This window comes from Oryx dammah, unplaced genomic scaffold (assembly GCF_014754425.2).
Source record: "Oryx dammah isolate SB20612 unplaced genomic scaffold, SCBI_Odam_1.1 HiC_scaffold_11072, whole genome shotgun sequence".
Taxonomy (NCBI): domain Eukaryota; kingdom Metazoa; phylum Chordata; class Mammalia; order Artiodactyla; family Bovidae; genus Oryx; species Oryx dammah.
The window spans coordinates 2,353,709-2,380,678 of NW_024080466.1; the positions used below are offsets into that span (position 1 = coordinate 2,353,709).

The 26,970-nt window shown below is 37.5% G+C and overlaps 1 protein-coding gene across 7 annotated transcripts in view; it reads left to right on the plus strand.

Annotated features, from left to right (window-relative positions):
- LOC120860421 (sentrin-specific protease 6-like) overlaps positions 1-26,970 on the plus strand; it is a 127,551-nt gene that overhangs the window by 12,735 nt on the left and 87,846 nt on the right. For 4 of the 7 annotated variants that reach the window (XM_040236223.1, XM_040236224.1, XM_040236225.1 and 1 more), the window contains exons 2-3: positions 20,228-20,321; positions 22,212-22,272. The exons of the other annotated variants lie outside the window; for them this stretch is intronic. In XM_040236223.1, coding sequence (XP_040092157.1) covers positions 20,228-20,321; positions 22,212-22,272 — 155 coding nt within the window. The remainder of the gene's footprint in view (positions 1-20,227; positions 20,322-22,211; positions 22,273-26,970) is intronic. 7 annotated transcript variants of the gene reach the window in all.

Genomic DNA, 26,970 nt, shown 5'->3' on the forward strand with positions numbered 1-26,970 from the left:
TGACTTCTGGTGACTCCATCTTCATGGAAATCAGTATTATCTTTGCCTCTGAAACCCCTGTGCCACTGTTTGCATGAGGTGGGATTCCATGTTTTGGCATTTAAACATACTTTCTTCAGTTCACACTGGTCTTCATTCTCTGTTATCACAGGAAATAAAAAAGAATGATTTAATTTTGTCATTCTGGTAATTAAGTCTGCAAATCTTAATCAGCGTTTCCCTCAGAAGTTTTGAGAACCAACTCCCGACTCTCCTTTGTCTTCACCCTTTATAGGCTTTATACCTGGCTTTCAAGTTTATCTTCTTTTAAGTTTACTATGAACCTGTCATTTTCCTCCTTGTTGAATTTTGCATTTGTACTTTCAGAATTAAATAGTGTTTCGTTGGTCCATCTCATGACTATTGAATTCCCCTGCCATCTTGGTCTTCTCTCCTTTCCTTGGAGTAGAAGACACTTGGAGCCACCTGTCTCTTGCCATCATTTCTTAAGTTATTCATTTTTTTGGACCTCGCGTGCTCAAGATAACTGTATTTTTAGAGTTTTTATTCTGTGTAAAGGTATTACCAACTACATTACTTTGGTTTAAGGTACTGGTATTTTGATTCCATAGAAGATCAGTATGCTTCCAGCAATACCAGCAGCACCAAAGTGCTTCCTGATGTTGGCTTTGGACAGAACTAACTAGATGTCGGCATCCTGCCGAAAGATGCATAGGAACCCATAGACACTTCTTCAGTGGAATGAAGGAGTAGATAAACTGAGAGAACAATGAACAGTAGCAAAGAATACTGTGGACTGTGGCTCACAGAGAAGTCTAATTTAATTTTATTCCCAAGAATATAATATATTCAGACTTCATCTTCAGATAATATTGGACTGTACTCTGTCTTCTGTATCAAAAAAATAAAGTTTTTTTTTTTTTTTAATTTGGGAGTTTGAGAAAATCACCTTAGCTGGGTGATTTTTCTGCTTTATGTAGCATCTGTGGGAGTTATTCAGTGGTAGCTTGTCTGGCCTGAACGTTCCAAGGTAGCTGTATTCAGATGTCTTAACGGGCAGGTTGGAAAGTTGGGCCCTTATTTCTCCACGTATGTATAAAGGCCTCTTTGTGTGGTCGCTGCAGCAGGGTACCCAGACTTGTTACATGATGGCTTAGGGCTCCAAGACACTGCCTTTGGAGAATCTTGACAGGTTCTTGAGAAAGTTTGGGACTAAAGCATTACAAAGTGAAATGAAATGAAGTGAAGTCGCTCAGTCGTGTCCGACTCTTTGCAACCCAATGGACTGTAGCCTGCCAGGCTCCTCTGTCCATGGTTTCTACAGGCAAGGATGCTGGAGTGGGTTTCCATTTTCTCCTCCAGGGGATCTTCCTGACTCAGGGATCAAACCTGTATCTCCTGCTTTGCAGGTGGATTCTTTACTGTGTGAGTCGCTGGGGAAGCTGGAGATTTCCTGATCTTTGCATTTAATTCTCGCTTTAGGTTTTTTGTTACTGCTTTTATATTTCTGATTTGCAGAAGTTAACTTCTGTGTCAGTGATACTTTTTTTAAAATTCCATTTTTATTATTGTAAAACCTTATCAGTGACAGTTTAAAAAATCTTTGGGAAATATTTCATGTCTGTGTGGAATATAAGGAATAATAGAGCAAAAACTTATGTTCTAATTTCTAGCCTAAAGAAAACATTACTAATCCAGTGTTAGCTACACTGAAGCTGGGGTGAACCCTTTGGTTTTTTCATCTTCCTGTCTCCACTCCAAGTGTAAACACCAACCTCTGTTTGGTAGTTATTCCTATACATTGCTTTGTACTTTATGTATATATCTTTCAACCTGTGTACCTGTACAGATTGTTAGAATATATTATAAATCATGTCATACTATATTCTTCTGTAGTTTGTTTTTCATTCTTACAGCATTGAGAAATTAAATGTTGATAAGAATAGCTCTATTTCTTTTTCATAGTATGAATGTATACTGCATTATATTTATGTGTTTCCTTTTTTTTGTGGAAATTAGGTTGTATCTAATTTTTTTACTTTTACATACTAGTATGAATGTCTTAGGATGTCTCATATTGCTACTATGAACTTTTTTTAAGTACATTTCCTTGTGCACATGTGTGTGTTTCTCTGGAGCAGAGGTCAGCAAAGTTTTTCTGTAAAGGGCCAGATAGTGAATATCTTACACTTTGCATTCCAAGCAGTGCTGCCAGTTTAGCAAGAAGGCAGTTACAGATAATGCATAAGCAAATGAGGCTGGCTGTGTGCCAGTAGAACTTTTATGGACACTGAAATTTGAATTTTATATGATTTTCTTGTAACATGAAACATCTTTCTTGTTTGATTTGTTGTTTTTCCCCACTGAAGTGAAAAGTGAAGTGAAAGTGTTAGTCCGTCAGTAATGTCCGACTTTGCGCAACCCCATGGACTGTAGCCTGTCAGACTCCTCTGTCCGTGGAATTCTCCAGGCAAGAATACTGGACTGGGTAGCCATTCCCTTCTCCGGGGGATCTTCCCTAACCAGGAAATGAAACTGGGTCTCCTGTATTGCAGGTGGAGTCTTTACTATGTGAGCCACCAGGGAAGAGTGTTTTAAAAATGTAAAAGCCATATTCTTAGCTCATGGGCCTTGTAAAATCAAGCAGCAGGCCAGAGTTGGCTGGGCCATACTTTGTTTACATCTGATCTAGAGTGTTTCTTAGCGTTGGAATTATTGGGTCATGTATTATTTCAGCTTCACCCTAGATACTGCCAAATTGATCTCCAAAGTGCTTTCACTAGCACTTTTTAAGACTCCTGTTTATACATATCACCCACGTAATAATGTCTGATGTTTTAGTTTTTGCCAGTCTGAAGGGGTTTATTGGATGGTGATTTGAATTTGTAATACCCCTGTTTTAGTGAAGTTGAGTATCTTTATTGCTGTATTTTAAAAATTTACTCATTGTTCATGCAGTGTTAAAATATTGAGTGCCAACTTACAGTTAATCCCTGTTCTGTTCACTTGTGGTAAACTAAAAAGGTAATCTATGAGTTTCTTTCTGTTTTTTAGGTTAATTTGTGTGTATTTCCTCTCTTCTTAATTGCTCTTGTCTTCTGCACATTTTGTTTTCTGTTGGAATGTTGGAGTTCTTTATGTAGTCTGGGTAGTAAACCTTGGTTGAATTACATGTATTGAGCATACATCTTATAAAATTACTTATTTTTTAATGTGTAGAATAATTTTATGAGCACATTTTAAAAATAGTGTTTTGGTTTTTTTTCTTAATGTCTTGCAGTTTTTGTGATACATGAAATTCTTTGGTCTTATTGGTCCCTTGTATTGTAACTTTACCTTTTTTTTTTTATTAATTATTGTTCATTTCTTTGGTTTTTATTGTAGCAGAGTGATAAGCTATCCAGGCTAGGGTAACAGAATTTGAAAATCTATTTTAGTGTATCTATTTCTTATGTTTTCTTTACATTTAAAAAAGGTTTTTAAAAAGTTTGTATTAAATACTTCCGAATCTGATTGTGGGGTTAATATCCAGAATATAAAAGGAACTCATAAAACTCAGTAGCAAAACCTCCAAATAATTGAACCAAAAATAGACAAAGGACTTGAACAGACATTTTTTCCAAAGAAGGCCTACAAATGGACAACAGATACATGAAAAGGTGCTTAGCGTCACTAATTACTAGGAAAATGTGAATCAAGCCATCATAAGATATCACCTTATGCCTTATAGAATGATTATCATGAAACCATGGTAACCATGCATTGAAGTTGGGATTGTAAAATTGGTACAGCCCCTGTAGAAAACAGTATGGAGGTTCTTCAGGAGATTAAAAGCACAGCGATCGTCTGATCCAGGAATTCTACTTACATGAATATATTTAAAGGAAACGAAAACACTATGTTGAAGAGATATCTGTGCCCCCAATTCATAGCAATGTTATTTATAATAGCTGAGACATGGAAACAATCTTAAGTGTCCATCAGTGGATGGAGATGTGGATATATATACGGTGGAATATTATTTAGACATGAAAAGAAATCCTACCATATGTGAGAACATGGGTGGATCCTGAGATCATTTTGCTTAGTGAATAAGAATACTGTGTGATCCCACCTATATGTGTAATCTTTAAAAAAATAAAAGGCTTAAAATGAAACAACAAAAAATCCCAAACTCAGAAAAAAAGATCAGATGTGTGGATTCCAGAGGTAGGGCAAGGGAGGTAGGGGACTTGGATGAGGGTGGTCCAAGGTCCAAACTTTCAGTTTTAGGATAGATAAGTACTGGGGTTGTAATGTAAAAATTATGGATGGTTATAGATAGTAGTCCTCTATGACATAATTGTTGTTCAGTCACTCAGTCTGTGTCCGACTCTGTGACCCGGTCGACCGCAGCATACCAGGCTTCCCTGTCCTTCAGTATATCCTGGAGTTTGCTCAAACTCCCGTGCGTTGAGTCAGTGATGCCATCCAGTCATCTCATCCTCTGTTGTCATCTCCTCCTCCTGCCTTCAGTCTTTCCCAGCATCAGGGTCTTTTCCAATGAGTCGGCTCTTCACATCAGGTGGCCAAAATATTGAAGCTTCAGCATCAGTCCTTAAAATGAATATTCAGGACTGATTTCCTTTAGGATTGCCTGGTTTGATCTCCTTGCTGTCCAGAGGGCTTTCAAGAGTCTTCTCTAGCACCACAATTTAAAGGTGTCAGTTTGGCAACTCAGCCTTTTTTATTTTCCAGTACTCACATCCATACATGACTACTGGAAAAACCGTAGCTTTGACTAGACAGACCTTTGTTTGCAAAGTAATGTCTCTGCTTTTTAATATGCTGTCTAGATTTGTCATAGCTTTTCTTCCAAGGAGCAGGTGTCTTTGAATTTCATGGCTGCAGTCACCATCTGCAGTGATTTTGGAGCCCCCCAAAATAAAAAGTCTGTCACTGTTTCCATTGTTTTCCCAAGTATTTGCCATGAAGTGATAGGATCAGATGCCATGATCTTTGTTTTCTGAATATTGAGTATTAAGCCAGCTTTTTCACTCTCCTTTTACCTTCATCAAGAGGCTGTTTAATTCCTCTTCACAGTCTACCATAAGGGTGGTGTCATCTGCATATCTGAGGTTATGGATATTTCTCCCGGCAGTTTTGATTCCATCTTGTGCTTCATCCAGCCTGGCGTTTATCGTGATGTACTCTGCATATAAGTTAAATAAGCAGGGTGACAATAAACAGCCTTGATGTACCCCTTTCCCAATTTGGAACCAGTCCATTGTTCCATGTCTGGTTCAAACTGTTGCTTTTTGGCCTGCATACAGGTTTGTCCAGAGGCAGGTGAGGTGGTCTGGTATTCACATCTCTTGAAGAATTTTCCAGTTTTTTGTGATCCACACAGTCAGGCTTCAGCGTAGTCAGTGAATCAGAAGTAGATATTTTTCTGGAACTTTCTTGCTTTTTTGATGATCCAGCGGTTGGTAGCAATTTGATCTCTGGTTCCTCTGCCTTTTCTAAATCCACCTTGTACATCTGGATGTTATTGGTTCACGTACTGTTGAAGCCTGGCTTGAAGGATTTTGAGCTTGACCTTGCTAGCATGTGAAATAAGTGCAATTGTGTGGTAGTTTGACTTGTTTAGAAGTTAAAGTAAATCCTAAGAGTTCTCGTCACAATTTCTTCGTTTTCTTCTTTCTCTGTCTTCCTTTTCTTTATTTCATCTGTATGAGATGATAGTTGTTAACTGAGCATATTATGGTAATTATTTCACAGTATATTTAAGTCAAGTCATTATGCTGTACACCTTGAACTTACACAGTGTTGTTCAGTTATAACTCAGTGAAGCTGGACAGGAATGAACCTATAGTCTGTCATGCAGAGGGAAGGAAGTCAGAAAGAGCAAAACAGATATCTTATATAAACCCATATATGTGGAATATATATGCATTCCACATATATCTATATATGTAGAATCTAGAAAAATGGTACTGCTGCTGCTGCTGCTAAGTAGCTTCAGTCATGTCCAACTCTGTGCAGCTCCATAGACGGCATCACACCAGGCTTCCCCATCCCTGGGATTCTCCAGGCAAGAACACTGGAGTGGGTTGCCATTTCCTTCTCCAGTGGGTGAAAGTGAAAAGTGAAAGTGAAGTCACTCAGTCGTGTCCGACTCTTCGTGACCGCTTGGACTGCAGCCCACCAGGCTCCTCCGCCAATGGGAGTTTCCAGGCAAGAGTACTGGAGTGGATTGCCATTGCCTTCTCCGGAAAAATGATACAGATGAGCTTATTTCTAGAGCAGAAGTAGAGATGTAGACATGGTGAACAGACGTGGACACGGGGTGGGTGGGGGGATTAGTTGGGAGAGTAGCATTGGCATGTACACATTACCATGTGTGAAATCCCAGCTAGTGCGAACCTGCTGCGAAGCACAGGAAACTCAGCTCTATGCTCTGTGATAACCAAGAGAGGTGGGAAGGGGGTAGGGAAGGGAGGTTTATGAAGGGGGGGATATATTTTACATATAGTTGATTCACTTCCTTGTACAGCAGAAACTGACATAACATTGTAAAGCAATTATATTCCAATAAAAAATAAAACTGGGCAGGGAGGACTTTTTTTCTAACTATGCAAAAGATTTACTTATTTTTTTTTACTCTTTTTTTAAAGAGAAGTTTTAGGTTCTCAGCAAAGTTGAGAGAGGAAGGTACAGAGATTTGCTGTATACCTCCCACCCCAACACATGCATAGCCTTCACCAATATCAACCTCTCTTACCAGAGTGGTATGTCTGCTGCAATTGATAACCCTCCACTCTCATCATCTCTCAAAAGTCCATAGTTTACATTGTGGTTCACCCATAGACTTTACACTGTGTGGTATAGTCTGCGAGTTTGGACAAGTGTATAATGACGTGTACCCATCTTTATTGTATCATACAGAGTATTTTCATTGCCATAAAAATCTTCATTGTTCTACCTGTTCATCCCTCCATCCCCACACCCACCCCACCCTGGCAACTGCTGACCTTTATACTGTCTCCATGGTTTTGCCTATTCAGTGTGTCATCTAGGTGAAGTCATACAGTCGGTCTACTCTTCTGGGTTTGGTTTTGTTTTGTTTTCACTGAGTAATAGGCGTTTAAGGTTGTTTCATCCTCCATGTCGTGTCATGACTAGGCACCTCCTTTTTTTCCCCCCAAATAATATTTCATTGAATTCACCAAAGTTTATTCATCCTCCTACCTACTGAAGGATATCTTGGTTGCTTCCAAGTTTTGCCAGTTATGATGAAGCTGCTGTAAATATCTGGGTGCGGATTCAGCGTGGCTATTAGTTTTTACTCCTGTGGGTAAATACCGAGGAGCATAGTTGCTGAACCATATGGTGACAGTACATTTTGGTTTGTGGGAGACTAAACCTGTACTATTTTATATTCTCACCAGCAGTGAATGAGTGTTCCGGTGCCACATCCTCACAGCATTTGGTGTTAGTGTTCCAGATTTTGTCGATTTTAGTGGAGGGGTAGTGGTATCTCCTATTTTAGTTTGCATTTCCCTTATGACATATGATATGAAGAATTTTTTCATATGCTCATTTGCCATGTCTGTATCTTCTTTGGTAAGGTGTCTGTTAAGGCCTTTGACTTATTTTTTAATCAGGTTGTTTTTTTAATCATTGAATTCTCTATATATTTTGGATAAAGTCCTTTATCAGATTTGTATTTTTGCAGATATTTTCTCCCACTCTGTGGCTTGTTTTCTGGTTTTCGTGACAGAGCAAAAGTTTTTAATTGTAATGAAGTCCAGTTTATCAGTTCTTTCTTTTGTGGATTATACCTTTGGTGTTTTAGCTAAAGAGTCATCTCCATACCAGCTAGATTTTCTTCTGTGTTATCTTCTAGGAGTTTTTTAGTTGTGTATTTTACACTTAGGTCTGTGATCCATTTTGAATTAGTTTTTTTTTTTTTTTTGCTTTACTTTTTGTGAGAGGCGTAAGATCTGTGTCTAGATTCGTTACTTTGCATGTGAACGTGCAGTTGTTCCAGCACCATTTTTCAAAAAGATTGTCTTTTGCTCTGTTGTGTTGCCTTTCCACCCTTGACAAACAACAGTTGACTGTATTTATGTGGCTCTCTTCTGGGCTCTGTATGCTTTTCCACAGATTTACGTGTTCTTTTGCCAATACTACTCTGACTTGATTACTGTGCCTTTATAAGTCTTTGAAGTCAGGTGGGTCTGTTCTCCAGATTTGTTCTTAAACGTTGTGATTGGGCTTCCCTGGTGACTCAGTGGTAAAGAACTCAGCTGTAATGCAGGAGATACAGGTTTGATCCCTGGGTTGGGAAGATCCACTGAAGAAGGAAATGGCAACCCGCTCTAGTATTCTTGGCTGGGAAATCCCATGATTAGAGGAGCCTGGTGGGCTACAGTCGGGGTCGCAAAAAGAGTCAGACTAAACAAACATTGTGATGGCTATTCTGAATCTTCTTCCTTTCCATATAAACTTTAGAATCAGTTTCTTAACATTCATAAAATAACTTGTGAAAACTTTGACTGCAGTTGCATTGAATTTATAAAGTTAGAACTGACATCTTGACGGTATTGAATCTTCTCATCTATGAACACAAAATATCTCTCCATTTTATTTAAGTTTGGTTTCATTTCATCCATCAGAGTTTCGTAGTTTCCCCTGTGTAGATTTTATATGTATTTTGTTAGCTTTATTGCTAAGTATTTCATTTTTGGGGTGCTAATGTCAGTGTTAATTGTGTTTTTAATTTCACATTCACCTTGCTCATTATTGGTATATAGGAAAGTGTAATTTTTTTGTATTAACCTTGTATCCTGCAGCTTTACTGCATTTGCTTTTTAGTTCCAAGAGGGTGATGGTGTTTCTTTTTTTGAGTGATTTGGGTTTTCTACCTAGATGATCATGTCATCTGCAAACAAAGTTTTATTTCTTTCTTCCCTATCTGTATCTCTGTAAATACAACACAGAAGATATATAATCAAATATCTTGTTTATATTATTTTCAGCAAACTATTACTTGCTACTGGAAATAAGAAAAATTGAAGTTTTAATTTTATCTTTACTTATTCCTTCTCTGTAGTCTTTATATACATTCAGATTTCTAACCTATATCATTTTTCTTCCTTCTGAAGAACTTAAAAAAAAATTTTGCAAAACAGCAGCAAGTTCTCTGGGGCTTCTTTCATCACCTGCCCACCCCTCCCCCACCCTATCTCTGCCTGTGGTTTGAAAATGATATGCCTCTGTCGACTAAAAAGACGCACAATGTGAGAGCTGTGAGTTAAGTTTTGTTTGAGGCTAAATGACTGCAGCCTGGGAGATAGCACCTCAGATAGCTCTGAGAGACTGATCCAAAGCGGTAGTGGGGTCAGTTCAGTGTGTAAGATTTTGCTGAAAAGGGAGTTCAGCGCAATCAAGTGCTTATTTTACGAAAGGTTTTCTGCTAGTCACAAGGAGCTGATGTCACCATGAAGGGGATTTAGTGCATTTCTAGATATGAGGAGATGCAAGGACTTGGATCATGAAATCAGTTCCTGAAAGTACCTAATTGTCTGAAGATGTGTTACACTGGGTTCCCTGGAGCACAGAGTGCCTCACTCTCCACCCTGGATTCTCCTCGGTGGTGCTGAAGGTCAGCAGCTACAGCAGCACAGCGTTCAGTCTCTGCAGAGGCAGGTGGCAAAGGCCCTCGTTGTTGTTCAGTTGCTGGCAGATGTTCTTGGCAAGTGCCAATATGTAGCTGACACCTTGGTGTAGTTTTTTAGATTTATTCTGCCTCAGAACTTCCTGGATCTGTGGTTTGTTGTCTGATGTTAATTTGTGGAAATTCTCACTCTTTTATTGTTTCAAATATTTTTTCTGTTCCTTCCTTTATTCTCCTTCTAGTATTTCTATTAAACATAGGTTACACCTTTTGTACTTCTCCCACAACCCTTGGGCGTTGTTTCTTTTTTCTCCTCCCTTCAGTCAGTTCTCTTTGGCTTCCCTGATTGCTCAGTTGGTAAAGAATCCGCCTGCAAATGCAGGAGACCCTGGTTTGATTCCTGGGTCGGGAAGATCCACTGGAGAAGGAAATGGCAACCCACTCCAGTATTCTTGGGCTTCCCTTGTGGCTCAGCTGGTAAAGAATCTGCCTGCAATGTGGGAGACCTGGGTTTGATCCCTGGGTTGGGAAGATCCCCAGGGGCAGGGAAAGGCTACCCACTCCAGTATTCTGGCCTGGAGAGTTCCATGGACTGTGTAGTGCATGGGGTCACAAAGAGTTGGACACGACTGAGCGACTTTCACTTTCCCTTTCATTGAGTAGTCAAGTTCAGACATTCTTTCCTCAGCTGTGTCCAATCTACTAGTAAGCTCATCAGAGGCATCTTTCCTTTCTGTTACATATTTTTATTTCTAGCATTAATTTTCTGCTTACGTTGCAGAGGTCTTAATTTGTTAATTAGCTGTCTGCTGTAACCATTAGAGCCCTTAGCAGAGTAAGTGCAGTTGTTTAAATTCCCAGCTTGATAATTCCAACATCCATGCCATGTCTGCCCTGATGCTTGTTTTATCACATCACATTGTGTTTTTTGCCTTTTAGTATGTCTTAATAATTTTTTTTCCTGATACCTGGACATGATATACTGGGTAAAAGGAACTACAGGTTTTGAGGTAAGAGGAAGCATTCTGCAGTCCTGGGATTGGGTCTAATCTTCAGTTCCATGAGCCTAGGCCTCTAAACTGTGAACTTTACACATGTTTCTCAGTGTTTTTCTCTTAGGTGGGACGGGATGGCTAGAATGGGCTGGTGTTGAGTATCTCCCTTCTCCCAGCAGGAGTTGTGTCAGTTTAATAAAACTTTTGTAGGTTAGGCTCTTTCTTACTCCTGAGGCCTTGTTAAGAAGAGTCCTCTCTTGCATTTCAAAATGGTTCCTTTTTCCCTTTCCTAGATGGAAGGGAAGGGTGAGGTGGGAGTGGATTTTTCTCCAGTGTTTACTGGGAGAACCTGGTCAAGCTCCTGAAGGCGAAACTCACGAGAGTGGGGCCCCCTCTTACGACTGGATGCCTCTGGAGTTTTAATCCTCAGACATGTAAATACTAACCCTCCAACAGTTCATCAATTGACAGTTGAGACTTTCCTACCAAGATACTTGTGGTAGTTGTAAGGTTAGTAGAAATAATTTTCATTTGCCCTTAACTTATTTCTCCAAGTATTGATATTTACCATCATTGCTTTATTGTATTCTCTCTCTAACTGTATATGTTTATATATACTTACTTTTTTTCCCCTGAACTATTTGAAAGTAAATTTCAGGCACACTGCTCATTACCCCAACTTACGTCATTGTCCTGCCTCTTCTTCATGTTTTTTGAACTATAGATTCTCTTAAATCACTACAGTGTAGTTAACAAAATCAGAAAATTAACACTAATATAATACTATTGTCTAATCTACAGACTTTATTTCAATTTTTACTAGTTGACCTAAAATGTTCTTTTAGGAAAAAGAAAAATTCTGATTCCGGGTCCAACTTAGGATCACTTACTGCATTTATTAGTCATGTTTCGTCTGTCTTTTTTAATCTGGAAGAGTATTCCAGTCTTTGTCTCTCTCTGCATTGACATGTTTAACATATGTGGGTGTGCATTCAATCTCTCAGTCATGTCCCACTCTTCGCAACCCCATCAGGCTCCTCTCTCCATGGGATTCTCCAGACAACACTACTGGAATGAGTAGCCATTCCTTTCTCCAGGGAATTTTCCCAACCCAGGGATCAAACCTGGGTCTCCTGCATTGCAGGCAGATTCTTCTGAACAGTTTGCCATTTCTGCTCCAGGGGGATCTTCCTGACCCAGGGATGGAACTTGCATCCTGCATCAGCAGGCGGATTTTTTACCACTACACCACCTGGGAAGCCGTAAACTTTACAGTTATTTGTACTTTGAGTTTGTCTAATGCTTCCTCATGATTAGATTTAGGTTATGCATTTTTGTAAGTAATGCCACAGTAATTACTTACTTTCATTGATATTCTCAATGAGCTTCTGTCCTGTTTACTGGTCAAATTATCTTTGATGACTTAGTTAAGATGGTTTTTGCCAGGTTTCTCCACTGAAAGGTACTATGTTCTCCTTTATAATTAATATCCTGTGGGGAACTACTTTGAGACAATATAACAACATATTTCTTACCAGATTTCACCCTTAGTATTAGCTTCTTTCCATTTATTAGTTTCAGCATTCCTTGATGATGCATGCTTTAATCAGATTTTATTATAATGTTCCCCAAATTATGATTTTCCAGTTGTATTCTTCTTATATATTTGTTAATTCACATTCTACTAAATACTTGTTCTTTTTTTTTAAAAAAAGTCAGATTTTCTCCTTACCTTCAGATACCTGTGCCTCCAGCTTTTTAGCTCTTCTGGGGCTGTGTACATGAAGAAGTTTGCTTGTTTGCTTTCCTCACCTCTTGCAGACATCGTCTGCCTTGCCATGCTGTGCCAGCTAGGACCTTCACTACATAGTTACAGAACTGTTCATGCTGCTTATGGCAGGGGAAAAGTTACAGTGTTTTCCAAAGGGTTTTGTGCAGTAGTTACTCTTGTCTTTTTATTCCTTCTATACTCAGTTTGCTGAGTTTTTATTTTGTGAATTACATTCATGATTTTCAAATGTGAACTTGCTTTTAGAATAAACGCTACTTGGTTGTAATATATTATTATCGCTGTATTTGACTTACTGTTATCTTATTTAGAGTTAGATATCTGTCTTCATGAGAGTATGTTCTCATGGCATTTTCCTTCCTTAAATGTTAGTATCAGGTTTGGGATAGAGTCTTCTGACTTCATAAAATGAGCTGCAAAATGTTCCTTTTTAAAAAATTTATTCTTCTGGAAAAGTCTAGATCTATTAGGTGGTATTTTTTAAAAGCTTGAAAGAAATTATGGGAGAAGCCTTCTGTGTTTGAATTTTTCTTTTCAGAAAGATTTGTAATAATTCAGTTACCTTTTATTGATAGCAATATTCAGAGTTTTTTTCTTTTGTCAGTTTGGTGATATTTGTGCCCTCACAAGTGCTTGTTTCTTTCTGTAGACAAACTGAATCAGCTCCTATGCATCCATCAGACTTCATCGTTCATCAGTTTAGGTGCATCAGGCATCTGCTGTTATCTTCTGTCTGGGTTCTTTCTGTTCTTACAGGTTTCTAATTTTCCCGTTTCTTTTCATTACTGTCCTTTTAATGGAGGTGCATGGAGAAAAATGCAGTATTTAATTTATGTTGCTTAATGGAGATCTCTCTTTAGCCTTTGTTTTTCCTTTAATTTTGTAAAGAGAATACAGTGTATGTAAATTTCCACTCTGATTATTATTAGTGTCAACCATAACAGGAGAGCAAAGAGTGCTGATACTCAAGAATTTCTGAGGGTTCAAAGTTTTTTTCCTTAGTGCAAGTTGCTCTAAAATTTATGTTTTTAGAATTTGCTTGTTTTTTATAATTTATTTTGTTCTAATTGGCAATCATCACTTTCATTAGGTTATTTTTCTCTTTCATTAGGTTAATTTATAGGTTCTAATTTGCTGTCAATTAGGAAATGATATGATTAGACTTGTTAGAATCGTGTGTACAGAACCCTGTTTCCTTTAGGGTGTACAGAATGTAAAAACCTTGGTTTTTCACTGCTTAGAGACCTTTATGGTAACTTGCCTGGCTTTCAGTGATGGATACTAGTTGCTGCATTTAGGAGTCTTTATAGACTAGTAATCATCAGAGTTTATTACGTTCTTCATAACCCCTTTTTAAAAAAAAAAAAAAACTACAGGTTTATTTTACATTTGGTTTCTGAATATTTTGGAGGGATAATTTTAGATTTATAGAGAAATTTCAAAGTTATAGTTGCTTTGTATTGTTTACCCATCTTCCCCTAATGTTGCTGACTTAGATAATAATATGTTTGTAAAAAACTAGGAAATTAACAAGGGCATAAACTACAGGCTTGACTTTCTTCCGTAGGATCCAGTCCAGGACTCCACAATGCATTTGGTTGTCGTGTCATCTTTGTCCCCTCTGATCATGTCGGTTTCTTTGATCTTTTTTCACAACCTTAACAGTTTTAAACTGTCCTGGTCAGGATTTTCTAAAATGTTCCTCAGTTTGGGTTTATCTGATGTGTTCTCATGACAAAACTGACATGGGTTTTGGGGAAGAAAACAGAGAGTTGAAGTCACATTTTCATCACGTCGTATTAAATGTGCTGTGAATGTTGTTGTTGTTCAGTCCCTAAGTCATGTCCAGCTCTTTGCAGCCCCATGAAATGCAGCATGCCAGGCTTCCCTGTCCTTCACCATCTCCTGAAGTTTGCTCAAACATGGAGTCAGTGATGCTATCCAACCATCTCATCCTCTGTTGCCCCCTTTTCCTTTTGCCTTCAATCTTTCCTAGCATCAAGGTCTTTTCCAATGAGTTGGCCTTCACCTGAGGTGGCCAAAATATTGGAGCTTCAGTTTCAATATCAGTCCTTCCAATGAATATTCAGGTTGGTGTCTTTTAGGGTTGACCAGTTTGATCTCCTGGCAATCCAAGGGGCTCTCAAAAGTCTTCCAATACACAATTCAGAGGCCAAAGCTCTTAGGTACTCAGCCTTCTTTATGGTCCAACTCTTATATCCATTCATGATTACTGGAGAAACCATGGCTTTGACTATACAGACCTTTGTTGGCAAAGTGATGTCTCTCCTTTTTAATCCGTTGTCTAGGTTTGTCATAGGTTTCCTTCCAGGGAGCACGTGTCTTAATTTCACGGGTGCACTCACCATCTGCAGTGATTTTGGAGCCCAAGATGATAAAATCTGTCACTGTTTCCATGTTTTCCCCTTCTGGTTGCCATGAAGTGGTGGGAGTGAATGCCACTGATGTTCGTTTTTTGAATGTTGAGTTTTAAGCCAGCTTTTTCACTCTCTTTCACCCTAATAAAGAGGCTCTTTAGTTTTTCTTTGCTTTTTACCATTAGAATGGTATTATCTGCATATCTGAGGTTATTGATACTTCACTTAGCAACCTTGATTCCAGCTTGTGATTCATCCCACCTGGCATTTTGACAGTGTATTCTGTATATAAGTTAAATAAGCAGGGTAAGAATATACAGCCTTGACATACTCCTTTCTCAGTTTTGAACCAGTCTGTTGTTCCATGTCTGATTCTGACTTGCTTCTTGACCTGCATACAAGTTTCTCAGGAGGCAGGTAAGGTGGTCTGGTACTCCCATCTCTTTTAAGAAATTTTCACAGTTTGTTGTGATCCATACAGTCAAAGCTTTATATTTAATGAAACAGAAGTAGATGTTTTTGTGGGATTCTCTTGCTTTCTCTATAATCCAACAAATGTTGGCAGTTTGATTTCTGGTTCCTCTGCTTTTTGTAAGCTCAGCTTGTATATCTGAAAGTTCTCAGTTCATGTATTGTTGAAGCCTAGCTTGAAGAATATTGAACATTACCTTGCTAGCATGTGAAATGAGTGCAGCTGTAGGGTAGTTTGAGCATTCTTTGGCATTGCCTTTCTTTGGGATTAGATGAAAACTGACCTTTTCTAGTCCTGTGGACATTGGTGAGTTTTCCATAGTTGCTGACATGTTGAGTGCAGGACTTTAACATCATCATTTTTAAGGATTCGAAATAGCTCAACTGGAATTCCATCACCTCCACTAGCTTTGTTCATAGTGATGCTGAGGCCCACTTGACTTTGCATTCCAGGATGTCTGGCTCTAGGTGAGTAAGCACACCATCACGGTAATCTGGGTCATTAAGACCTTTTTTGTACAATTGTTCAGTGTATTCTTGCCACCTCTTCGTAGGCTCTTCTCCTTCTATTAGATCCTTACCGTTTCTGTCCTTTATCATGCCCATCTTTGCATGAAATGTTTCCTTGGTATCTCCAATTTTCTTGAAGAGATCTCTAGTCTCCCATTCTTTTGTTTTCCTCTATTTCTTTACATTGTTCACTTAAGAAGACTTGCTCCTCTCTCCTTGCTGTTCTCTCTGCGTGTTGTTGGATATATTTTCCCTTTCTCCCTTGCCTTTTCCTTGTTCTCTTTTCTCAGCTATTTGTAAAGTCTCCTCAGACAACCACTTTGCCTTCTTGCTTTGCTTTTCTTGGGGAGGGTTTTGGTCACTGCCTCCTGTACAGTGTTACGAACCTCCATCCATAGTTCTTCAGACACTCCACCAGATCTAATCCCTTGAATCTATTCATCACCTCCACTGTATAATCAAAAGGGATTTAAGTTAAGTTATACCTGAAAGGTCTAGTGGTTTTCTTTACTTTCTTCAATTTAAGCCTAAATTTTGCAATAAGGACTCTTTTCTTGATTAAGAGGGCTATTCTTTGGACTCTTTTCTTGATTAAGAGGGCTATTCCAATTCTTCTAAGGCATTCTTGCTCACAGTAGTAGATACAGTGGTCATCTGAATTAAATGCCTATTCCCGTCCGTTTTAGTTCACTGACGCCTGGTGTTCACTCTTGCCACCTGCTTGACCATGTCCAATTTACCTTGATTCATGGTCCTGACATTCCAGGTTCCAATGCAGTATTCTTTACATCATCAGACTTTATTTTCATCCCGAGGCATATCCACAACTGTGTATCATTTCCATTTGGCCCGTCCTCTTTGTTCTTTCTGGAGCTATTTCTGCGCTCTTTGCCAGTAGCATATTGAGCACTTTCTGACCTGGGGGGCTCATCTCCAGGTGTCATATCTTTTTTTGCCTTTTCATACTGTTCGTGGGGTTTTCAAGGCAAGAATATTGAAGTGATTTGTCATTCCCTCCTCCAGTGGAAGTCGTTTTTTCAGAACTCTCCATCGTGACCTGTTTATCTTGGGTGGCCCCGCACAGCATGGCTGATAGCTTCATTGAGTTATGCAAGTGCCTTCACCACGACAAGGCTATGATCCATGAAGGGAATGCTATGAATAAAACATCACTTTTGATGTTAACTTTGATGTTCACTTGATGCAGGTAGTGATTTTCAGATTTCTTACTGTTAGGCACCTTTTTCTGTAGTTGACTCTTTGGAAGTGAGTTACAAGTTCTGTCTCTTAAAGGCAGGGGTTTATATATGTATTATTTGGAATTCTGTAGGGAAAATGTGTCCCTTCTCCCCATTTATTTATTTATTCAGTTATTTATATAATGAATATTTTATTGGGGGATTATAATTCAGTACTGTTATCATTTATTTTTGTGAAAAATTGTTCCACTTTTGGTGATTGGGAGGTTCTTTTAGGTTGCTCCTGAATCCTTTTGAAATTTCCCATCCTTTTTTTTTTTTTTTTTAATTTAAATTTATTTAATTGGAGGATAACTACTTTACACCATCCTTTTTTTAAAAAAACACCTTCTTGCTTTTTGGCCCTACAGAATACTCCAGACTTACCTTGTGTTTTTCCGGCCTCATCCTAGAATCAGTCATTTCTCCTGGGAGCTCTGGCTCCTTGTATTGGAGAATGGTATTCAGAAAACAAAATCTGGTTGTAAGCGTGCTTGTTGCTACTAGGATATCACTTGTAGGCTTTCTCTGGGGACAGACCTTTAGCTCTTCTAGCCCATGGAACAGGGTGTCTGTATTTGTTTCTGTATCTATTCATCTGTATGGGTAGCAAATAAATGTAAGTTCATACTGATACCTCTTACTCTAACCTGGCACCACTGGAATGAACAGTTCCTTCTAGCTCTCCTCTCTTGCTTATTTATAACTTCTTTTTCTGAAAGAAAAACCTTGCTCCTATTATCTGCTATTTCTTTATGTATATTATACATGTAAAGAGGTTTCAGATTTGCTCATGATGACTTCTTTCCACCTACTTCATAATATTTTTGGTTGTAAACTCATATTTTTTTTTAATTTTTTTGAGACATTGACGTTTTAGTTTTTTAGAGAAGATTTATATTTGATTCTGCTAGTCATTTAGAGGTTTTGGTACTTATGTTTTAGCCTTTACAGTTTTTTACTGTGGGAAAATATACACAACATAAAATTTATTGTTTTAACTGTTTATAAATATACAAATGTAAATTAATGTTGTGCAACTATCACCACTATCCATTTCTAGAACTTTCTCATCATCCCAGACAAAAGCTCAGTACCCATTAAAAAATAACTCTACATTCTCCTCTCCCTTCAGCCCCTGGAAACCTCTATTCTACTTGCTCTCTGAATGCCTATTTTTAGATATATAAATGGAATAATGCAATATTTGTCCTTCTGTGTCTGGCACGAGTAAAATGAAAGTGAAAGTTGCTGTCATGTCTGACTCTTTGCGACCCCATGGACTTGTAGCCTGCCAGGCTCCTCTGTCCATGGAATTCTCCAGGCACGAATACTGGAGTGGGTAGCCGTTCCCTTTTCCAGGGGATCTTCCCAACCCAGGGATCGAACCTAGGTTTCCTGCATTGCAGGCATATTCTTTACCAGTTGAGCTACCAGGGAAGCCCTGTGAGTTAAAATGGGTAAAGCATTTTACTCCTGGTTTTCAAGGTTCATCCATGTTGTAGCACGTCAGAGTTCGTTTCTTTATAATTCAGAAAATAAGGCAAAAAATAATCCTTTATATGTGTATTTGTGAACACAGCACGTTTTGTTTATCCGTTCATCTGCTGATGGACATTTGGGTTGTTTCCACCTTCTGACTTCAGTGAATAATGCTACTGTGAACTTTGGTGTACAAGTTTCAGAGTCCATGCTCTCAGTTGTTTCTGGGTATATTTCTAGAAGTAGGATCGCTGATCATAGAGCAGTTCTATGTTTAACTTTCTGAAGAACTGCCAAGCATTTTCCACAATGGCTGCACCATTTTATATTCCCACAGGTAATGCAAAACAGTTCCAGGTTCTCCACATCCTCACCAACACTCACTGTTTTCTATTTAAAAAAAAAAAAAAACGTCCTAACGAATGTGAAATAGTATCTCATTATACTTTTGATTTGCACTTCCCTAACATCTTTGTGATATTATGCATCTTTTCCATTTTAATTAGGGGCTTTTCTGGGCCATATAGGCTATGAGACTATTTTAATTATGGACTCTTCTGGGCCATGTAGGTTATGAAAATTCTGGTCCCAAACCTGAGTAACTGTGAGCTCGTGTTGAGGTATTCCCTAAACATGAAGTGGAGGTACTCTTTAGTCTTTGCATGAATGCATAGTCGCTCATTCGTGTCCAATTTTTTATGACCCTTTGGACTGTAGCCCACTAGGCTTCTCTGTCCATGGCCTTTCCCAGGGAAGAATACTGGAGTGGGTTGCCGTTTTCTTCCTCTAGGAGATCTTCCTGACCCAGGGATCAAACATGTGTCTCCTGCATTGCTGGTGGATTCTTTACCAGCTGAGCCATCAGGGAAGCCCTATCTGTCTTTAGTTCAATCCCGGAACCCTGAACCAATAGCATGATACCGTTATTATCCCCCCCTCCCACCCGTCTCTTTCTTGAGTAAGTCTCTTTTTATTCTGCACTAGTTCAGCCAGTGGGATTTTGCCCTTCTGGTCTTCAGGCTGACCTTTCATCTTGCTGGGCCCCCCAGAAGTGATCTTCCCAAGCTCTAGGCCTCAGGGTTTTGTTATGTGGCTCCAAAACAAATGCCACCTTCAGAACTTCATTTATTTCTCAGGTTCCCACTTTCTAATTGTTTATGGCTTCAGGATATTTCAGGCATGCATTTATATGATTTTAATCTCATAGTTAAGCATGTTCGGTGTTCTGATTTGGAGAGGTTTGTTGAACATTGAGCTCTCCCTGATGCTAACACAAAAAACCTTGGTTTGTTTTTTTTCTGTTAAAATGCAGAGATGGTTGGCTGAGGTAGCAAAAAGGCTGGTGGTCTGGATTTAGTTCTCATTAATAAGGCAAGCAAATTAAGTTACTAATTTCTAGAACCAGTGATCAAATATGGAGATACAGGGTTGATTCTTATGTATTTCATACATATTCATACGTTCCTGTCCACATTTATATTACATTTTACTGAATTTGAGCTTTTTTCTCTAGCACATTCACACATATGGTCAAGTGTATGAACAGATTTTAATGTGTTCTTTTTCTCTTAGAGGCAGAAGGCAAAAGGCAAACAAATTAAAAGAAAATCTTGACTAAACAAAGAGTTTGGCAAATGCTCAATTTTATTTTATATTGAATAGCTCTATTAATGAATACTTATCTGAGTTTGTTTTTATTTCAGCTTTGGCTAGATCAGAATCTAAAAGAGATGGAGGTTTTAAAAATAATTGGAGCTTTGATCATGGAGAAGAAAGTGAAGGAGATACAGATAAAGAGTAAGAATTTTTTTTACCCCCTCAGATATTTTATAAGAATGAAACTTTTCATTAGAAAAACAATTTATATTCCATGGAAAAATCTTTTAAAGTATGACATTCTTAGAAAATATTGACTTACAGTAGCATTAAGGAAAGGAAAAGCAATTGTTTTATTGGTAAATAATTATGTGGTTGTATTTCTTCATCTTTTGCAATGTATAAATATGTACATATTATACAGGTAATCTTATAATTAAAAGTTGACCATATTGTGGATTTCTTATTAAAGACATTATTATTTTTTTTAACATGGCACTCTGTTCAGGTAGTGATAAGCCACCGTTTACCAGGAGTGAATGAACCCAGATTACGATTCCTGAAGTTTGTAAGAAAGTTCAGTGTCTGCCTTTGCAGTCAAAACTCCCCCCAACCCCCAACTCCGTCCCCAACCATGTTCATCATAGATTGCTACCAGAGAAAGCAGAAACGCTATAAATGCTAAACACAGGTGTTGACCCAGACAGAAGTGAAGCGTTCATTATACTCTGTTAATGTACTTGGAGTGACTGCTGTAAATTTTTAAATGGCTTTCATAGAACCTTTTGAATGTCATGAGATTTGTATTACAAATTTAGCATTGCTATTAGTTTCTTGGTTATTGATCTGGTTTCTGCTGGCCAGAACAAATAGCAAATTAAGAGACACAAAAATATGTACACTTAAGTTCTACCAAAACTGCAAGTATTTTTTAGAAATTTTATGCAAGAAGTCTTCCAGAGTATATTGGCTAAGTATTGTAGGTTCTTTTCTTCTGTCTGGGCAACAGCTCCATTCATCATTACCGCTTTAGGTGCCTTCACCTGTGAGATGTTGAATTTGAAGTTAAGTTTTATTTGAAGGAGAACTTTGAACTAGTAAGCTTCTCACTCAAAATTGGCATTTTATGGTTTTCTTTCTTTTTATTTCTGATTATTTTTTATTATAGATGTTTATTACTTAGGTGTTGTTTTGACAAATTGGCATTAAATCAGAAATTGAGTAGACCACCTTTAAGTGGTCTAACACCTAAAAGTGTTAAGAAATATACCACTTTTTAAACATTTCTGTAAAATGTTTGTCGGAGAGCATTTAAAAAGTTGTATACAAGCAATATTGAGACATTTTACATCTTTATTATAATAGCTAAGATTTCAACTAAAAACAGTTTAGCAGAGTTGTCTTCAGAAGGATTTATTTTTACTTTATTTGATAGAATATTTGTCATGTATAAAAATGTGTCTTTTAAGGTGCTCCCTGTTCTGTATGCTTCATTTATAAATTACAGTTGGTTTATCATTGTGTTCAGATTAACATGAACTATTAATAGATAACATCATTCTGGCTTTTTAGAATCTGAGGTCAATAATTCTCAGTGAAGGTTTGATATTTCTCAGAATGGTAGTGGTATAACAATTTTATTGGGTTAATACCATTGAAATTACTTTTTTTCATCAACTAAGATTTTCTTAACAGTATGTTGTTTCTTTAATTCCGTTTTGAGTCCTTTCCCCCTAATTTAAAATCCAAGACAGAAAGGAAGAATGAGTGAAAGTAGACGAAATCTGTAGTTAAGATGAAAACAAAAGCTATGTGTTCATTTATGGCAGAGGTCAGTAAACAATGCAGTGGGCCCAGTGTGGGCCATCATTGGGTTTTGCTATCGTTTTCTTGGAGCAGTTGCAAAGCAAGGCTGAGTGGTGGCTTCAGAGGCCATATGGCTTGCAAAATTCTAAAATATTTAGTCTCTGGCCCTTTACAGAAAGTTTGCTGATCTCTGTATTAGGTGAACAAGGAGAATAAAACTTCTGAATTTAATATATGAGTTGTAATTGTCACTTAAGATTTTTTTCCCCCTTATTTTCTATGTAGTGAGGCAAATCTACTCAGTGTAGATGAAGATGAGGATTCTGAAACCTCAAAAGGAAAAAAGGCAAGTGTTGCTTTTTAATTTTTTTTTTAGGTTATATACTAAAAACTAATACATCAGATTTGTATTTTTGATTTTAAGTTCACGCCACCCACTTTCCCATCCCAGAGGCAAATGGTATTCCTAGCTTCTTTTTATCTCATCAGAAATATTTTATTTATCACAAAGAAAATCTGTATTCTCATCCCACTTTCTTACTCTTTCTCCGCCAGTAGTATATTGTACACACTGTTTGTAATCTTACTTTGTAAAATTAATATATCTTAAGAGACCAACCATAAGAGTCCATTAAAATCACCCTCATTCCTTTCAGTCTGAGAAGGCAATGGCACCCCACTCCAGTACTCTTGCCTGGAAAATCCCATGGATGAGGAGCCTGGTAGGCTGCAGTCCATGGGGTCACTAAGAGTTGGACACGCCTGAAGCGACTTAGCAGCAGCAGCATTCTTTTCAGTAGGTGCATAGTATTCCAGTGTATGATATACTGCTGTTATCCAACACCAACATATGGAAGGATCTATCAGCCTTCTTCCCCCACTTAAAATAATGTTGCATAAACTAGCCTCTATATGGGTTATTTTGCACATTTATCGGCATGTCTGCAGGATAAATTTCTAGAAGTAGAGCTGCTACATCAGGACAGGTACATTTCTAATTTTGTTATACTTGATTTAGACTATCACCAGCAATGTCCGAGCATGCCTGTTCCCTCACACTTTAGCAATATTATCATCCTTTTGATCTTTGCAATAAAAAATAGTATCCCAGTGTAGTCTTACTTTGTATTTCTTTTGAGTGTGGTTTGAATACCTCACTCATAATACCTATAGTCCATTTATTTCCCTTTTGATAGTTGTTACTTGCTATCTTTTGCCCATTTTTCTATTTGGTCTTTGGAATACTATTGATTTGTAGAAATTCTTTTTATGTTGAGTCTCAGACACATTTTCCCACATTTTTGACATCTCTGAAATCTAACTGGATGCCTCTTGTTGAGTTAAAAATGTTTTGTACATTAGTATAGACAATAATAATGTATCTTTATGGTTTCTTAAATTTGACAAAATAATGGTATTTTAGAGAAACTAGCCGACTGCTGTGATACTAATAATAGTTATTAGTACTTTAAACTAGTTTTTTTCCGCTAATTTTTTGTCTTCATTTTTGGTGGTTATTGCCTTGGAGAAAAGGTATTTTCTTACATTGTCAAATACAGCACTGTTTTTCTTTCATAGCTTTTGGGTTGAGTGTCTTGGTTCCTAATGATGTTAATTTAGTAACTTACTTGCTTTATCCTTTTAGACAAATAGTTTCACAATATCAGTACAATTATAGTTGCTAGTAAAATGATTTAAAGTCTTTTTATTTCCTTGGTGGTGGTATATCTCACTAGGTTTATCTCACTAAAAATGTGTATTTAAAGTACTGTGTTTTAAAGACACTTGAAATTATTTTTTCTTGGTTTGTAATTCTATCAGTTGGGTGAGAGTTATGCTGAAAGTTTACTTTGAGGATATGCTTTTTAAAAAATGTTTTGAATTTAATGTATTTTATAATTATGCAAACGATGTTTTCATGGTTCCAAAGTCAAATCTGCAAAGAAATTTTATTCAGAAAAGTCTAATTTTTGTCCTGATTCCCTCTTTTCCCTTCTCTCTTCTTACCCATGGGTGACCTGCTTTAAATATTATATGGCTTAGCCTTCCATTGTTTTTTTTTTTTAACATTAGAATATGCCACCCTTCTTGAAGAAACTCTCAACACTGTTTGGTTTTTTACTTGGTAGTGTAGTCTGTAAGATCACTCCATAGCAAAGTATTTTGATATCTTTATCATCTGTTTCATTGCTAGATAGGGGCTTCCCTCCTAGCTCAGTTGGCAATGCAGCAGACCCTGGTTTGATTCCTGGGCCAACCCAGAGAAGATCTTCCTGAGAAGATCTGCTGGAGAAGGGACAGGCTCTATATTTTTGCTACTTATTGCTATGTAGTAGTCCAGTGAATAGATGCACTATAGATATACAGCTATTAGTTGATAAGCAGAGGTTCTTCTCAGTCTAGGTTTTTGATTTGGGAGGTTTGGCTTGGCTGGTAAAGAATCCGCCTGCAATGCGGGAGACCTGGGTTCGATCCCTGGGTTGGGAAGAAGGGAAAGGCTACCTACTCCAGCATTCTGGCCTGGAGAATTCCATGGACTATATAGTCCATGGAGTTGCAAAGAATCAGATGCAACTGAGCCACTTTCACTTTTTTTTTTTTTCTTGCAGATACCCTGCCCCACCCCCTTTTTTAAATAAAGTATTTGCCTTGTTACACATTTTTGAGGATGTACATGTTGATTTTTAAAACTTAACACGACACTGTGTATCCTATGATCTCTAAAGATAGTTCAGATCTGATATTCATCATCGTCTATTTTAAAAATATATGTGCAACAACATTGCAAATCAACTATATTTCAGTTTTAAAAAACTTAAAAAATATGTATGCCATCTCCTCTTTAACAGTTGGAAAATTCATATTGTGCTTTTTTCTCTCAGTCTTAGTTGAGGCCCATAGGATCTTTGGTCTTCACTGCTGCCTGCTGGATCTTTAGTTGCGGCGTGTGAACTCTTAGTTGCAGCATGTGGGGTCTTGTTCCCTGACCACGGGTTAAACCTGGGCTCCCTGAGTTGTGAGTGTGGAGTCTTAGCCACTAGATCACCAGGGAAGTCCCTATATATGTATTTTAACTTCATATGATATATTTTTATGGAATTTAAAATATTTTAATTACTCTATCATACTTTATAAATATATATTTACTGAGTAAAAAGATATATACATTTATAATATTTAGTGATCTTGCCGCTAAAAGTTGTTAAATATTCACTTTTTACTGGATTAAATTATGTTTATAATTACTAATAAACGTGTAATTTATAATTGTTAAACCTATTCAGTTCAGTTCAGTCGCTCAGTCGTGTCTGACTCTTTGCGACCCCATGTATCGCAGCACGCCAGGCCTCCCTGTCCATCACCAACTCCCAGAGTTCACTCAGACTCACGTCCATCGAATCCGTGATGCCATCCAGCCATCTCATCCTCTGTCGTCCCCTTCTCCTCCTGCCCCCAATCCCTCCCAGCATCAGAGTCTTTTCCAATGAGTCAGCTCTTTGCATGAGGTGGCCAAAGTACTGGAGTTTCAGCTTTAGCATCATTCCTTCCAAGAGTTATATTGGAAATGTATTTCTTAAAATGGATGGCGTTGCTATTTTCTTTCCTTATTCATTTAGTTTATGTATCCATAAATATTAATTGCTGTGCTTTAACTTCCAACAGTAATTTTATGTGTTTTTTAGATACAAGTGCTGAGAAATCTTGGTCACATAATAGATGGATATAGTGATAATTGCTATAGCATTTATCACTCAGTTCTTTCCTTTTGATTTAAATGGCAGAAATCATATAGCAGAAACTTTCTTGGTGGTCCAGTCCTTCCAATGCAGGGATTCCCGTTCAGTCCCCAGTTGGAAAACTAAAACCCCACATAATGTGGGGCAGCTAACTAAGTCTGCGTGATGCAACAGAGAGCTTGTGTCATAACTACTGAGCCTGAGTGCTCCAGAGGCTGCCAATTCCAGGATTCTACTGGAATCCTGTGCACTGCAGTGAAGAACCAGCACAGCCAAAAAAAAAAAAAAAAAAGAAAGAAATCACATAGCAATGTAATATAAGTTTGAAAGCTTAACATAATTTGTAATCCAGTCTTTAGATTTGTTGTCTTTCGGAATTTGGGGGAAATATATTAAAAAGGCTTTATCAGTACTTAATGTGTAGCTAGTAGTTATATTTGTTACTTCCTTTTGTTTTAACCAGATGATCTCAGAAATAACTGAAAATACTGAAATCTTGCTTGTTATTAATTGGCCTTTGCCCATATGGTTTGTAAAATATTTTGTTTTTGTATATTTTCTTAAATTTTGGAACTGCATATTTAGTTCATGTGATCTGTGGAAAATGCTTTCACATCACTTACTTGACAAAGCCATCAGTTAAATCAGATATATTATTGATCTGTAATAAGTAGTAGTTTTTCCTGTTTTTATTTCAAATATACATGTTAATTTCCCTCCTCATAATGACATTTTACCATGGAATTCTAGTAGAAAAATACAGCCTTGGTTTTGACCTGAATTTTTTACCTGGTTGTAATAAATGTGTGCAAATTTCAATTTTGGGGGTAGGGGGGAGGGCTTTCTTTCATTGTTCTCACATGATTTTTTTTCTTGGGGCAATGCTTTTCTTGATAATAACTAAAGTAGAGATATAAAGTCATTAAATGAAAATTTTCATCACTTTTGCTTTTCCATTTTGCGTTATATTAAATAGTTATATTAAGAAAATTCTAAGCTGGTCCAGAATACTGTTTTTAACTATAGGTTCAATTTTAACAGAAATATATATAAAACAGGGAAAGATAGGAAACTCTACTAAAGTGCCCAAAGAGGTTCCAGATACAAATGTTTTTGTCATGAGGTTTTTAGACTCTTAATACAGTAAGAATTATGTCTTTTGTAAAGTAAAAGAAGTTTACTGTGAAAGTGAAGATGGGAAAGGAGATATTACAAGATGCCTTTTTACAGATGCTTTTTAAATCAATTTTAAGAAAGTGTTAAAGTGGTGGTTGTTCAGTCACTAAATCGTGTCCAGACTTTTTTGC